Here is a 15,649-nt window from a genome sequence, read left to right as displayed (position 1 = left end):
AACCGTTCGTTATACAAGAATCACAGAGACGTTTCAAAGGTACTCACAGTTGCACGAGGGTTTCGGACAGAGATACGGGATGGTTTGAAAGCTCTGCGTTGCTAATAAACATTTTAAATAATTTTCATAAACTGGTCAACACTGCATTATTTCCGGCGTTGTGTGCATGATGTGCATGCGCTGTGATCACACCAGGGTCCCGTTCCCCGTACCTGGCTAACAGAGTTAGCCGGATAATTTCCAGCATAGCCTGACTTAAGCCGGACCTTTCTGTTCCCCGACGCTCGATTGTCTAAATCACCATGACAACAGATCAAAAAGTTTGAGCCTGGTCGAGAGCAGGGTTAAGTTCAGTTAGCTGGATGAACCATGGCCACGCCCCCGCAAAGAAAAGCCAGCTCGCTTCCTGAAATGATTCTCACAGTGTAGATCTGCATTATACCATTCTGAATTATGTTTCTGTGCTTCGTTTTCCTAGAGGGGGCTTTTGAAATGTATAATAATAGAACTAAATGCTGATAATAAATCATATTCAGCCTATAGATTTACTTTGTCCTAAATAAAATAATGCACGTCATATACGGCGCTCGGAGTGCGATACACGCTGCAGGCGCATTGCAAATGTGAATCCCGCAGGGATATTTTTAATGAATGAAACCTATCGGCCGTTTGGCTCTGATTAGTTCCATATATTCTCCGCTGTAGATTTGCTTAACGGAGCGCCCGGATTGTGTTTCATTCAAGCATAAAATTGAAGTGTCTATGCGTGGATTGTGGTTTTTGTGGATTATGAATTACGAGGACTCTGAGGATTGTTGAATTGTATCATCACTCACACGTTATTGTGATATTGTAACTGGGATTAAAATGTCTGATGAGATGCGCTGTTTGACGGATTTGAGAAATTGAATGAGCCGTTGACGTCACATTAATGCATTTGAGAATAAAGAGATAAAACTTAATTCAAAAGAAAAATATTCGAAACACGGGTCTCTTGTCCATTAATGGATACACAATGGATATATCGCGTCTGGCACAGTGGTCCAACGGCTAGTGCTTAATCCTGTCAACCGGGCGACCCGAGTTCAAAACCCCGCGTTTCGAATGTAATTTTTTTGGAATATAATATTAATGATTATACGCAAAAGTAGCCTAGTTTTAAGTTAAAATATTATAAATCTACATGCATTGAGGATGTCATTCTTTATATAGCTCTAAACGTGCACCAAAGTATTTACATTGCAAAAAGAAGAAAAAGACTAGAAGGAGGGGGATTCGAACACGGGCCGTCTGCGTGAAAGGCAAAAGCACAAACCGTCACACCACAGTGCAGATAAGTAAAATATCCACCATACATCAATCAATAGATAAGAGAGCCGTATCCTTATTCTGAAACAGTTGAACTAATTATTTTCGCTAGCAAGATCTCATTTGATTATTCAATGCATAAACCTACTGCCAGCAGGAACGTTTAAAGAAATATAATCTGATTGATTGGGGAAATGAGGGATTTAAAATTAGCCTATAGATTATGCATTTAACTTGTCGGCGAGGCTATTGAGCCGCCTGCAATCTGTTAATAAAGTTTTAAAACAATCAATCAATCAATGCTGTTAGAAGATCAGGATTTCTGCGATCTACACCTGCTGTCTTTTCAACTGAAGCGGCCGCGCACAATTATCCAGAGTCTCAAGTCTGGTTCGAGTTAACGAGACTGAATCAGCGTTCGAGGAACAGGAAAATCCCGGCTTCAAACATCGGGTTAACTGAATCTGGATAATGGGACTCTTGATCGACTTAGTTGAACCAGGTACGGGGAATAGGGCCCAGGCAGCCAACGCCGGAAATAATGCCATGTTGACCAGTTTATAAAAAATATTTAAAATGTTTATTAGCAACGCAGACCTTTCAAACCATCCCGTATCTCTGTCCGAAACCCTCGTGCAACTGTGAGTACCTTTGACATTTCTCTGTGATTCTTGTATAACGAACGGTTCGGTTAGAACCAGTCCTTCAGGGTAAATCTAGGTTGGTTTCCTATTGAGGAGCAAGTGACTGTGGATTCACTCGGTGCATCACAGTCACGAAAGGGGTTACAGAACACCCACCTCCAAACGTGATTAAATATTGTTTCAAATAAAAAGCGACATACTATTATTTTGTGTCATGTTTCCAAATAAGATTGGCCACAACGAAATGCTTTCTACTTCAATTAGTTGGTTAGAATAGATTACCTCGCTCCGTTGAAACTTCACTGAGACTAACAGTAAAAGACAGTATTTTTTTTGTGAGCTCCGCGCACAGACGTGATAATAATAATAATAATAACAATAATAATAATAATAGAGCTTCATTTTATATAGCGCCTTTCAAGAGACCCATGTAAGGTCGCTTTACATAGATAGGGGGGGGGGGGGGAATAACAAAGTAATAAACATAGTGGACAGACTATGTAAATATGATGATGGGATTCAAGTTCATGTTTGTATTGATCACATAGGCAGGCTACACATGGCGTATAGGCTACATCATACATGGCAGTGAGATTCATTGTTCTTGTATATGCTCTCGTATTATTGTTTATATAGGCTACCCAATACTGACATCAAAATAGATTGTATGCCTCTAGAAATCATATGCAGCAGGTAGAAAATTTACGGAAAATCCGTCGCGATTTGGAATAAAATTGAGGAGAACTTTAATCCCTGGGTATTAATCGAACAAAACGGAAAAAGGCAGTCATATTCCAGCACGGGCTTTATTAGTTAATATGGTCTTTAAGAGATATCATATCCGACATCACCGTACGTGTACATGTCTGTCAGCCTGTCTCGTATTTCTCCATAACACGCTTGCCTCGGGTCAGTCCATTATTTCACATCCCATGGGGGTGTTTCATGACCATATATGGATAATCTGGGCGGTTCTGGTATGCAAATACTTAAAACCATGCACGAGCTCAAGCGTAGGATCAAAGTGATATTTATCAAGACAGGTGTGCGTAGGACCTGTGTACGCACGTGTGATAAATCCAGTTTTTTTTGTGAGTGCACACATTCAAAATTCTGTGCTTACGTATGAAAATAGAACACTTTCTAAGAATTTTTTATAAATGAGGGCCCAGGACTTGAACACAGAACAGTCTTTCCCAGTGGAACACAATTTACTTAATGTTACACAGGTCGAGGTGTGCACACTTTGCGTGCTAACGTTAGATAGCAGTGTTGATAAGAAGGAGCTGTCTGCCAACAAAAATGTTGTTTCAACTAAATGGATTACCATCCAAACGTTATTTGGCTCCTGTGACCAGTAAGTAAGTACTACGTACGTCTAGCCTTTCCTAACCATTTTGTGACCGCAAATGTTATGTGCGCAAATATAATGCGTATTATGCATATATACTGCTCTTTATTTTGGACATTTAATGCAAGAAGTTGCGGCTTTCAGATAGTGGTGGTGGTGGTGGTAGTAGGAGTGGTGATGGTGGTGGTGGTGGTGGGGGGGGGGGATCTATCTCTGCTGCAGTAAAGTTACCTTCTCAGACAGCGCCTCCTCCAGGGTGGCCAGGGCAGTGTCTGTGTTGCTGGAGTCAGTCTGCAGGGACTTGACCCGGTCCTTTAAGTTCCCCAGCTGCTTGTCCTTGTCCCGCAGCTGCTCCTGTAGATTCTCAATCTGACATGAGGGACATAGGGAAGGGGAGAGAGGTAGAGGGGAAAAGGAGAGGGAGAGAGAGGGAGATAGAGGGAGAGGGGGAGAGGGAGAGGGAGAGGGAGAGAGGAAGAGCGAGAGGGGGAGAGAGAGGGAAAGAGAAAGGGGGAGGGAGAGAGAGGGAAAGGGAGAGGGAGAGGGGGAGGGAGAGAGAGAGAGGGAAAAGAAGAGGGAGAGAGAGGGAGAGAGCAAGAGGGAGATAGAGGGAGAGGGAGAGGGGAGGAGGGAAAGGGGGAGGGAGAGGGAAAGGGAAATGGGGAGGGAGAGAGAGGGAAAGGGAGAGGAAAAGAGAGAGGGAGGAGAGTGATTCAGAGTGTAAGAGGTCAAAGGTCAAATTCACAGACTAAACAATAGTATTAAATAAACGTGTTGGTGGATTTGGATTTTTGGAGGATGAACCCCTGCAATGAATAACCATCTAACAATCACCTTCTTTGGAGAGTTCATGTATCAGCAGTTGTAAAGTGAATCCAAATCACTAGTGAATGTGATATATCCCCCCGAAGTGATTCAGTTTATACTGTATATAATCTCTATGTATGTAAGCAACATTTCAATTTACAAACTTTAGATTATCTTCTGAACAATGAATCTAAATGTTATTGAAATCGCAGTATGGCCTATGATGCAATATCCAAGTCACAGGAGCTTGCAATATTTGATAAAGGCAAAACGTGTCAAAATACCATTGTATAAGAAGGGTAGCTGCAGAGAGGTCCCTGCTGAGATGCACGAATTGTGTTCTAGGTCACATAATATGGACTCACTTATTCAGTGTTGGTGCACATACTGTACATTTGAGCTGTTTGGACAACAATACCCTCATTGCATGTGGGCGGGTCCTTGGCTTGTGTGCCTCCATTTTTCAAGATGACAACTTTCTCTCTCTCTCCACCTAAACAGTTGACTAAAATATGTTTTTGACAACATTTTAGGCGAGAAATAGCTAGGATAATTATGCAATTACTGAATCTTAAGCGCGACGGGTCCGGTACCGGTCCCAAAATGACATCACGTCATAAATCAGTCTCTAGTCTAGACTGTATGACATAATGTTGTGTTTTTTTTCTCAAATGTATCCAAGAGTAAACATCCTAACCATGTCACAACAGCAGTCATAGTGTATATTTTCAGAAATATGTTTGTTTACCAATAGGTTAAAGTGTTATTAGTGAGATTTTAGTTTTTGAAATGTGTTAATAATTTAGTGGAAATCCGCCATTTTGAATTAGCGGCCGTCGCCGAATGATGATGATTTGTAGTCATATGAGCACAGGGCATCCAGAGCTCTCAATGAGCGTTGACATTTTGAAAAACTACAGTACCCAGCTAATTCTAACTTCCTGCAAGCTAATGACTTGTGTATGAATTATTTTTATTTCTCTTATTTCTTGGGATTCTATACCACCAAACTGAACGTTATTGGCATAGATCAGAGCGCAAAATGGCAGAGCCATATCCATTCTAAGAATCGAACTGTACATACAGTAGATTTCATTCTTCATTCTCGGTGCACGCCTGGTGATACTAAATCCAAATTGAACTCTGTCATTTGAAAGAGGAGATTTGGCACGATCCATAGATGTGCGAGTTGGCTATAATAAGGTAATTTATAGGCCTCATATTCTATATTCTATAATAATATTTCAAATGGCATGTATCCGGATGGCAGAATTCAGTACTGTATCTACAAAATCTTCTGTTTAATCATCTTCCCTTTATTAATTTCTTTAGATTTTGTGTACACGTGATCACAAGAAGGTGCTGAACGAGCTCAGTGGCAGGTTTTCATGTCTGGTCATTTTTAGCATGGTGTTATTCACTGTCAAAGATGCAAAGAAAAATCATAATTTATATTCTCCTTTGTTTCATCACAATGTAATCAAGCCTAGTAACAGACACTGGGAATACATTAACTGAGGTCCATAGATGTCCCTAGATACAAAGAACATGCAGATTTTCAGAAAATAGGGCTTGGGCCTAAGATGTTAATTGATATTTGACAGTTTGATCTGAACTTTGTGAGCCAGACCCATGGCAGCGCCTCGTTCACATTACAAGCTACAGACACAGAAACGCCCCGTCGAGAACAGGACTGAAACAGAGGGAGGCATGCTAGAATGCATAATCTGAGTTCAGCAAATGTTCAGCAAATAATGTTTTCTGGGACCTCAGAAACCTATATTAATGTGTATAAAGGGAGTATAATATGGGTCCTTTAACCTCTTCCGCCGGTGTGGTCCGACGGCGGACCGCAAATGACATCTGGTCATAAATCAATATTTCCAGACTCTTCTATAAAAGTAGCAATTTTTATTTCAAACGTATTCAAGTATAAACATCATAACCATGTCACAACAGCATTTAGAATGTATATTATCATCAATACGTTAGTTTAGGAATAGGTTAAAGTGTGTATTAGATAGATTTTCCTCTTCGAAATGTCTGTATATTCCGCGAGGCGACCATTTTGTAAAACCTTTAATCATGGGAATTGTTGTTTATCGCTAGCTGTCGATCAGCGTTGGAATTTTTCATAACTACACTTCCTGTAAGTTTCTATGGGGTTCAAGGTTCAAAGTTCTGTATGGATTATTTCAATAACTGTTATTATTCTGGATAATTCTACCACAAAAGGTAACGTTTTTGACAAATATTGAAATGCAGTTAGTTTCTCTTCCCTATTGTTAGCATGCAGCAACAATTAGATCTGAAATTAGTTTCAAAACGGTTGCACTGTGGTCAAAATAAAAAGGTACAGTAGATTACAGTAGATTTCATTATCTGTTCTTATGCATGCCTGGTGATACTAAATCCAAATTGAACTTGGTCATTTGAAAGATTATATATATATATAAATGTGCGAATTGGCTATAATAAGGTAATTTATAAGCCTGCTATTCTATATTCTATAATAATATTTCAAATTGCATTGATCCGGATGGGAGAATTCAGTACTGTATCTACAGAACCTTCTGTTTAATCATCTTCCCTTTATTAATTTCCTTAGATTTTTTGTACACATGATCTCAAGGAGGTACTGAACAAGATCAGTTATCATTCCTTCTAATATCGTGAATCATTGTAAGGATTCTTCGTTGTAAAGATTTGTCTCAACCAACGATATACAGTGGAGTCATTTTCACAGTAAGGAAATGTGGCTTTAAAGTAAGAGGAAGCAAAGCCGCTTTTCTTCTTGACAGGAAAAGCACCAAAAGCTTTGTTGGATTTGCCATTTTACATAGTGCCAATAACTGTACAGTATAGGGTCATTTCCCATAGTGACAATAACTGTATGTACAGTATAGAGTCATTTTACATAGTGACAATAGCTGTATGTACAGTATAGGGTCATTTTACATAGTGACAATAACTGTATGTACAGTATAGAGTCATTTTACATAGTGACAATAACTGTATACAGTATTGGGTCAGTTTATATAGTAACAATAACTGTATACAGTATAGGGTAATTTTATATAGTAACAATAACTGTATGTACAGTATAGGGTCATTTTACATAGTGACAATAACTGTATGTACAGTATTGAGTCATTTTACATAGTGACAATAACTGTATGTACAGTATTGAGTCATTTTATATAGTAACAATAACTGTATGTACAGTATAGTCATTTTATATAGTGACAATAACTGTATGTACAGTATAGGGTAATTTTATATAGTAACAATAACGGTATGTACAGTATAGTGTCATTTTACATAGTGACAATAACTGTATGTACAGTATTGGGTCGTTTTATATAGTAACAATAACTGTATGTACAGTATAGAGCCATTTTATATAGTGACAATAACTGTATGTACAGTATAGGGTAATTTTATATAGTAACACTAACTGTATGTACAGTATAGGGTCAGAATGCAAATGACGAGAGTAACTGAATAAACTGAATGATGAAGAGAGAGAGACATCCAAGACTGATAGGGGAGAAGGGTCAATATACATTACAGAGAGGGAGAGAATGAGAGAGAGAGAGGTGACCAATACAGAGGAGAGAATGGGGAGGAAATGGGAGAGAGAGAGGGCAGGGTGTGAGAGAATGAGAGAGCGATAGAGAGAGAGAGGTCAGTGTGTGAGAGAGAGAGAGAGAGAGAGAGAGAGAGAGAGAGAGAGAGAGAGAGAGAGAGAGAGAGGGGGGGGGGGTGTATTTATAGCTCACACTAGAGCCAGTGAGGCAGAAATATCCTCTACCCTGTATGTATTCACTTCCCAGAAAGCAGCAGGGACTCTATGTTTCTCTATCTCTCTCTCTCTCTCTCTCTCTCTCTCTCTCTCTCTCTCTCTCTCTCTCTCTCTCTCTCTCTCTCTCTCTACGTAATGGAGAGAGTAGCACCATTCCACTTGTCGTTCTCACAGACCACTTGGTTTAGTCCAGGGTTCAGGAACCTAACAAAACAACTAGTGTATATATACTAGAGGTGGGCATAGATAATTTTTTTTAATCTAGATTAATCTATCTGCAATCCTGGATTTAATCTAGATTAATCTAGATTAAAATGGCTAAAAAAAAAAAAAAAAAAAACTGCCGAAGGCATTCAAAATATGTGTGTTCTACCCAAATAATGACCAGAAGTAAGTCCTTACTTTTTCTTTCCTCCTTATGTTTCTCAGGCCAGGTGGCCCATTACACCATGAGCCCATCTCCCGTTTCCAAAATGCATTACAGACTGTTTGAAAAAGCTGTTTTGCTATGATAATTGGTAATGAAATATCAAAATGATGTTCAATAAGATGTACTTGTGTTTAATAAGTTGTTTTATTCAGAAGTTAACACAAATAAATAATATTACCAGTACAGTACAGTATCTAGCACACTCTCAGGAGCAAAACAGAAAGAATCATTTCAAACTTGAACTATGTGACATGGCTTGAATCAACTGCTCCAGTGGCCAATGGTGTCAACTGTGGTTGTACTGGGCAGCTCCCAGGTGTGAATGGAACTGTGTGAATGTGAAGCAGGGCGTTCCTGAAAAAGAGCATCTGTGCTCAGCGAACCTACCCTGGGTAAATAAAGGTAAAAAAAAAAAAAAAAAAAAAAATTGTTTTTTAGATTAATGCGTTAATTATATTATCACGCGATACTAGTATAGCGTTAACGCAGCACGTTAACGCCGTTAACGGCCCAGCTCTAATATATACACATATACAGTATACATTTAATAATTTAGACTGAAGGAATGATTATTGATTAAATAATTGGGGGGGGGGGGGGGGGGGGGGGTCTGCAGAGATGTGCAGAGATGGTGTAGTGGTTAAGTTCACCAGCCTCTAGAACCGGGAACATGTAGGTTCTAGGATCGATTCCTGCCATAATGTGCCTCCCCTACTTTGTCTTACTCAGCTTTCCTACTGTCTCAATAAAGAAACAATATTAAGGGGAGTGAAATACTTGCAAGTGAATTCAACCACTTTAACACTATGGTCGCCAAAAACGCCTTACCACGTCATTCCCCGCCATGCTCATTCTGCCAAAGACGCCGTACCACGTCTTTGATATCAATATTTCAAAAATCTGTGATCGCAATCATATTTCTCCCCCGGAGACTTGAGATCTACTGTTGATCCCCTCTCAACTCTCCAACGGTTCAAGAGCGCCATCTGGTGGACGATCGGCGGATCGCTCAAACCGGAAACAGGAAATGGAAGCTGGTGCTCATTCCAATTCGGTCCGATCACTCGCTAATAGTCCCAGGACTCGAGCTAGACACAATGGATAGCAATCCGTTACCAATAACTCGATAAACAACATGATTTGGACGTATATACTATTATACAACCTGGAGATGGGTTGCATATTTCTACATCCCATAATAGGAATATTTCTGCTCCACGCTCATCGCCCAACGCTACAAGGAAGCTACGGTAAGATTCAGCGTTATTTTTTAACGTGTTCGATATAAACTGCTCTGATGATCATATCACCCACACTAGATGAATCATCTAACGTTGGCCACGGAATTATAAACGACCCCCCCCCCCCCCCCATCCGGTCAACATCAGACGATAAGTAGTAACTTCTAGAAGCACGTCCATTTGAATTTTTTTATCTCGCGCAGATTGCTATCAAACTGTATTTGATCATCAATATAATGCATTTAGGGCTATAAATCACGTTCTGGAGAAAGCTGCAGAAAAGGATACAATGTTGCATAGTAACATGAACTCATTCTGTGCCAAAAACGTAATATCTCGTGTTTCGCAGCCAAGCGCTGAGTACCAAAAATGTAATATCTCGTTTTTAGATCCTTTGATATTTTTTCTTTGATCCCCGTTCTATACACTCGGCCGGAGCTCTCTGGGCCTTCCTGGCTCATCTGCCTACGTTGGAATTGCAATGACGATTGAATCTCACCAGGTGGCAGTATCGCCTACCGTTTGAACTGGAATAGCTTGGTGTGGAGACACCTTTTTTTTCTTACTTTTTTGGGGACTTTATCGCCTGAAGCCTATTTCCCGTATACACGAGTATAGACATATACACAAGTAATCGCGATGGGATCACTGGGGGTTATTCTTTTTGGAGTACCTTCTGTTTAAGGTAAGGTATATTCTATGTCTATTTTACCAAACCTGAAACATGTTTTTGTAACGATCACAGTGTCGTATTTTACCGGACCTAAAACTTGCTCGACAAACACGATTGCAGTTTCTAGTTAAAACGACCCCCCCCTCCCTTGATGATTTTGTGAAGACACATATGTATGGTATACCTATATAAGTATTTGGGGTTTCAGGCGATCAACCAGAACGATTTGGGCATATTGCATATAACGCGTCATATCTCACGATCTGTGAAAAAATACTGGATTATTTTGGAAAGGGGCGATGTTTAGCGTGTAATAGCGCACAAACTACAGTATGTAGAAATTAACTAGTTAGTCAGTGATGGACTATGAACAATGCCTGTCAAATTAGCCATACTATTGTCTCCATAGCTATAATACAGAACACTGGCGCCAGGCAGTACAGATGGGGAAAGGGTGTGGCTCTCAATGAGTTAAGGACCCAAACCGGTCATGAGAACAAGAATCAGAAGATTTGCGAGTGGCGTGACCATTTCTCTGAGAAAGTGTCAGGGGACTGGTCATATTTGCAAGGCTGAATTTGCATTACTTCTTACGATCACAAAATCCTGGAGGGACTGAATACTTAACCCACTACACTCACAACAACACTAGTTTATGCCCCTGAAGCTCTGTCCTGTGCTGTTTGTTTGTATCCTATGTTTGTTTGTCCCCTCCCCTCCCCCACAATGACTTTAATTGAACCATGATAATTGCCTCCATTGCTTACACCCTAGGCTCTGTACTGAATGACTCTGAACTCTGTTGTTGCCTATACTCAATTTATACCTACCTACTGCTTTCACTGTCTACAACTGCCATACACTGTAATCATAGTAATCATATTAATCTTAACTACCACCTCATACTATAGTCTACCCATATACTCTGTATGATAGCATGTACAACAGTGCTGTATATACAGCATATTTTACATTTATATATATGTAATATAATTATGTGACCAGGCACAGAGTTTGTCTGATATTTGTCTGAATATACCTGAATAAAGCCCCATATATACTTACTTATACACCTGCATATAACCCATAGCTCTGTATGATAGCATGTACAATAAGTAAGGGATAATGTATAGCTACGAGGTCATTGTCACAAAATAATTGACCGACACAGAGTTTAAAATACCAAGCCGCCTCGGCGAGGTGTTTTAAACGTCAGTGAAGGTCAATTATTTTGCGACAATGATCGAGTATAGCTATACATTATCCCGCTTATTACATGGCTAACTTACTAACAATATACCTAATTCATTTTACATCAACTCGCAACACTGGTTCTGGCTCCGCTCGTCGCTCCGCCCCCTGTCATCGCCGGCAGCTTCCCCGGCAGCAGAACACCGGCAGTGTCTAATTGCACTGAAACAGTGTGTGTCAGTGGGCTTGATTGCGAACAGCTGCGCACAGCGGTCATTATTGTCCCACAGCGGTCATTATTGTCTGATAACTGACCTCTGACGCGCGCTATTGACCAATCACAAGCAAGCATTTCGGCGAATGTGAAAACGCCATGTAATAATGCTCTATAATGCTGTATATATTGTGGCAGATATCAACCCCCGTCCGATGGCTACAGTATGTGAAGGATGGGAGATACTACTGCCACGGGAGGAGTGGAAGCAATTAGGCAGCTGATTAGGACTGATAGAGCCCACCTGTGCACCATTAGATCACCCACATTCCACACGCACACACACACCAGACACACATACCATAAAACACTAGGACAGGTAGAGTTTAGTTGAGAGGAGGTGAGGTAGGAGCTAAGTGCGAATAGAAAGAGATTGTTGTTGACAGAGTTTTGTGAGGTGAGAGGTAGTGAGAGGAGAGGTGAAGGCGAGAAGGTGTTCATTGTGTACTGGACCCTAGACTGATTGAGAAACCCCCTTGTGTACTGACCCTGGACCGGAAGACTACTCTGAGTATTGAACAATCCTTTTTTGTACGAGAGCCTGTTTTTGTGTTTTTGACCTCGGACTGTATTATGCCCATTCTAATTGCCCATTGGACTATATTCTGCCCTAATCAATAAATATTCTTTATTGATTGATATTGCACTTGTGTGGACAGTTGAATTTGTTTGTTTTTGAACCGTGACGAGTCTGAACACCACCAGGCTCGTCACAATATATATATATTTATTCTCACTGCATATATATCTATCCTCGCCTGTCTGCACATAATCCTTTTACATATCTGTAGATAGTACATCTATATCTGTACATACGCTACTCTTACTAGTTACGCTGCTGGCCAGTATGACTACTACCATACTGTCTTTATACCTGTATCACTGTACATTTTAATACTACAACTCTGTACATACATCTGATTAGCACTACACTCAGTAGTACTCATTTGTATATATTCATTGTACCCAGTTTAATCACCTGTACACAGCGGTACACTGTTGTGTCACAGCAAGAAGGTCCTGGGTTCGATTCCCGCTTCGGGATCAGGTTGGGGTATCTTCTGTGTGGAGTTTGCATGTTCTCCCCGTGCTCGCAAGCCCCCCCCCCCCCCAAAAAAAGAGATAAACCCAATGGAAAAACAAGCAGAACAGATCGCTGTCTGATGAAGACGGACAGGAGCACTTGGATTGGTTCCTGGGCACGGCCTACACTGCAGCCTGTGTCTGCTCCTGGCTGATCTACGGGGGAAGGACGAGGGGATGGGTCAAGTGCAGAGAGGCATTTCATCAGCGACCCAATGCATGTGTGTGTGTGTGTGTTCCTGTGTGTTGCTCATCTTACTGTACACTGTACTTACTGTTGCTGAGTGACAAATAAAGACTTCTTCTTCTTGTATATTTCTATTGCACTTTACTATTACATTTGCACTATTTTCGTTGTACTGTACTTGTGCTGTATGATACATTTGAACGGAAGACCAAATGATGTAAACAAGCCATTGCTATCATTACACACTCTCGCTCAGCGTAGACGTAGCCTCTCTGAAGAAGTGCCTAGCACATTGCGTTAGCAGCGGTCTGAGAAAGTGAAATGAACAGTGGCAACAGTGGCAAGCTGGCTATTTGTGTTTTGACTTCAGCCAATCAGAGGGATCTCCCTTTTCCCCGACGTTGCCCGATCGTCCCGCGTCGATTCGACATGCCAAAATGTGCCGACTCACCCCGAAAAATCCACCAACGTTAGCCGTCGTTCGGGACACACCACACTGACCAACATTCTAGGGGGCCGATAATGGGCTTGGCGTGTTTAGCTGCCGCGCCTGCGCTCCGTCTCTCACCTTCTTCTGCAGCACGTTGATCTTCCTCTCCTTGACCTCCAGCATGTCCTTCATGTCCCTGATCTCTCCGGCCAGCGTCCCCTTTTCTTCCGTCAGGTCCTGTAGCTGCTTTGTTTTCTTGCTCAGGAAGGACTCCTTCTCCTCCAGTCTCAGGCGCAGGGCGTCCACCTAGAGAGGAGGCGACAGGTGAGGTGGAAGAGAGGACCTGAAGTCCAAGGCCGCACTGCACATTACCTGTCCTGTTATTACCTTAGGAAATAAATTGTCTTCATATTTCCCATGAGCGGATTTGGGTATTTTTAGTATGTCAAAATAATAGTAGTAGTAGAGACCTTTCCAAAATGCATTATGGGAAGAATTTAATCTTCTATCACAATTATTTTGACATTTTCAACTATTTCTACAGTCATGTAGAAGACATGCATAGACCACATAGACCAAGATATATTTACACTGCTGTATACATTTCTTACATATCTAACATCTACTGCATCTTTCTTTGGAGGACATGAACATCTACTACATCTTTCTTAGTGTTTAGTTTACTACATCCTTTTTTTTTGGAGGTATGGACACAGAGAACGGCCATGTATTTATTTATTATTTTACATACAGGCGTGACTGTTACCTCTGTCTGCAGGATGGTATACAGGCGTGACTGTTACCTCTATCTGCAGGATGGTATACAGGCGTGACTGTTACCTCTGTCTGCAGGATGGTATACAGGCGTGACCGTTACCTCTGTCTGCAGGATGGTATACAGGTGTGACTGTTACCTCTGTCTGCAGGATGGTACATACAGGTGTGACTGTTACCTCTATCTGCAGGATGGTATATACAGGTGTGACTGTTACCTCTGTCTGCAGGATGGTATACAGGCGTGACTGTTACCTCTGTCTGCAGGATGGTACATACAGGTGTGACTCTTAACGTCACGGTGCCCAAATGCGGCCACTCTTATTGTCTGGGACCAAATACGGCCACGCCCCACTCCCAGCAAAAAGTGGGAATCTTTAGAATGGGTTTGGGGCGGCGCTGTATACGGAAGTGGCTCTCAAGGTGACGATTAGACAACACTTTTTTGTTGTCAGTAGATGGCAGCATTGGTTTAAAATTAAAGGCTGAAAATGTTGAGAACTACAACACTGCATTTCCCAAGAGCGTTAGCACAGGTCGCAGGTCACTGGGATGCGTCTATATTCTCCAACGTGATCTGAACAGCGTTAAACTATTACTGCGACCTCGGTATAGCGACCGAGAATGGCCAACTAATTATCTTAACAAAAGTGCGCTGGTAGCGTTACATATGTTGTCTAAAGGGGGACATATGGTACAATTTGAGATTCTAATGATAATCGGCATATAAAGGACAAGATAAAGCATCGTTAATTTGTAAGAAACCTCAATGAAAACGGCGCAGGGTGCTATTGTTATGCAAATGTGATAGAATCCTATAAAAATGTGGACGCATTTGGCCTACGTTCCGTTACCTCTGTCTGCAGGATGGCGGCGCGCTGCTCCTTGGCAGTGAGAGACTCCTTCAGCACCTCTATGTGCTGCTTGCAGTCCGAGTTCTGGTTGTTGAGCGTCTCCAGCTTGGTCTGCAGGGCCAGCAGCTCCGACTCCTTCTTCGACAGCTCCTGCTTCAGCTGGTCGATCTGCAGGCCAGTAGGCAACCGTCAGCCGTGTCGTCCACACTCATCCCATTTTACAGTCAAAAAGCAGCACTGTCATCACAACGACGTTATACATTCAAAAACCACGTTCTGCTCAACGATCTGGAGACTCACATGGACTCACGTGTGTGTGTGTGTGTGTGTGTGTGTGTGTGTGTGTGTGTGTGTGTGTGTGTGTGTGTGTGTGTGTGTGTGTGTGTGTGTGTGTGTGTGTGTGAGTGTGAGTGTGAGTGTGAGTGTAAGTGTGAGTGTGTGAGTGTGTGTATGTGTGTTAGAGAGCAAACAAGAAAGAAGAATGAGGTTAGAGAGAAAGAATGAACAATAGACAAGACAGAGTGCGAGAGAGAGCACACTATACCAGCACACTATACCAGCACACTATACCAGCACACTACACCAGCACACTATACC

General features: G+C 41.5%; 1 protein-coding gene across 1 annotated transcript in view; it reads right to left on the bottom strand.

Annotated features, from left to right (window-relative positions):
• erc2 (ELKS/RAB6-interacting/CAST family member 2) overlaps positions 1-15,649 on the bottom strand; it is a gene marked incomplete at both ends in the record, with an annotated part of 122,516 nt that overhangs the window by 41,473 nt on the left and 65,394 nt on the right. Inside the window, 3 exons of the mRNA XM_084315777.1 lie at positions 3,535-3,672; positions 13,563-13,730; positions 15,053-15,220. Coding sequence (XP_084171903.1) covers positions 3,535-3,672; positions 13,563-13,730; positions 15,053-15,220 — 474 coding nt within the window. The remainder of the gene's footprint in view (positions 1-3,534; positions 3,673-13,562; positions 13,731-15,052; positions 15,221-15,649) is intronic.

The sequence above is a fragment of the Notolepis coatsorum genome (genome assembly GCF_963971535.1).
Source record: "Notolepis coatsorum genome assembly, chromosome: 6".
In the NCBI taxonomy this organism is placed as follows: domain Eukaryota; kingdom Metazoa; phylum Chordata; class Actinopteri; order Aulopiformes; family Paralepididae; genus Notolepis; species Notolepis coatsorum.
Note: the sequence above shows the minus strand (reverse complement) of the source record. Positions and strands in the feature narration are given on the sequence as shown.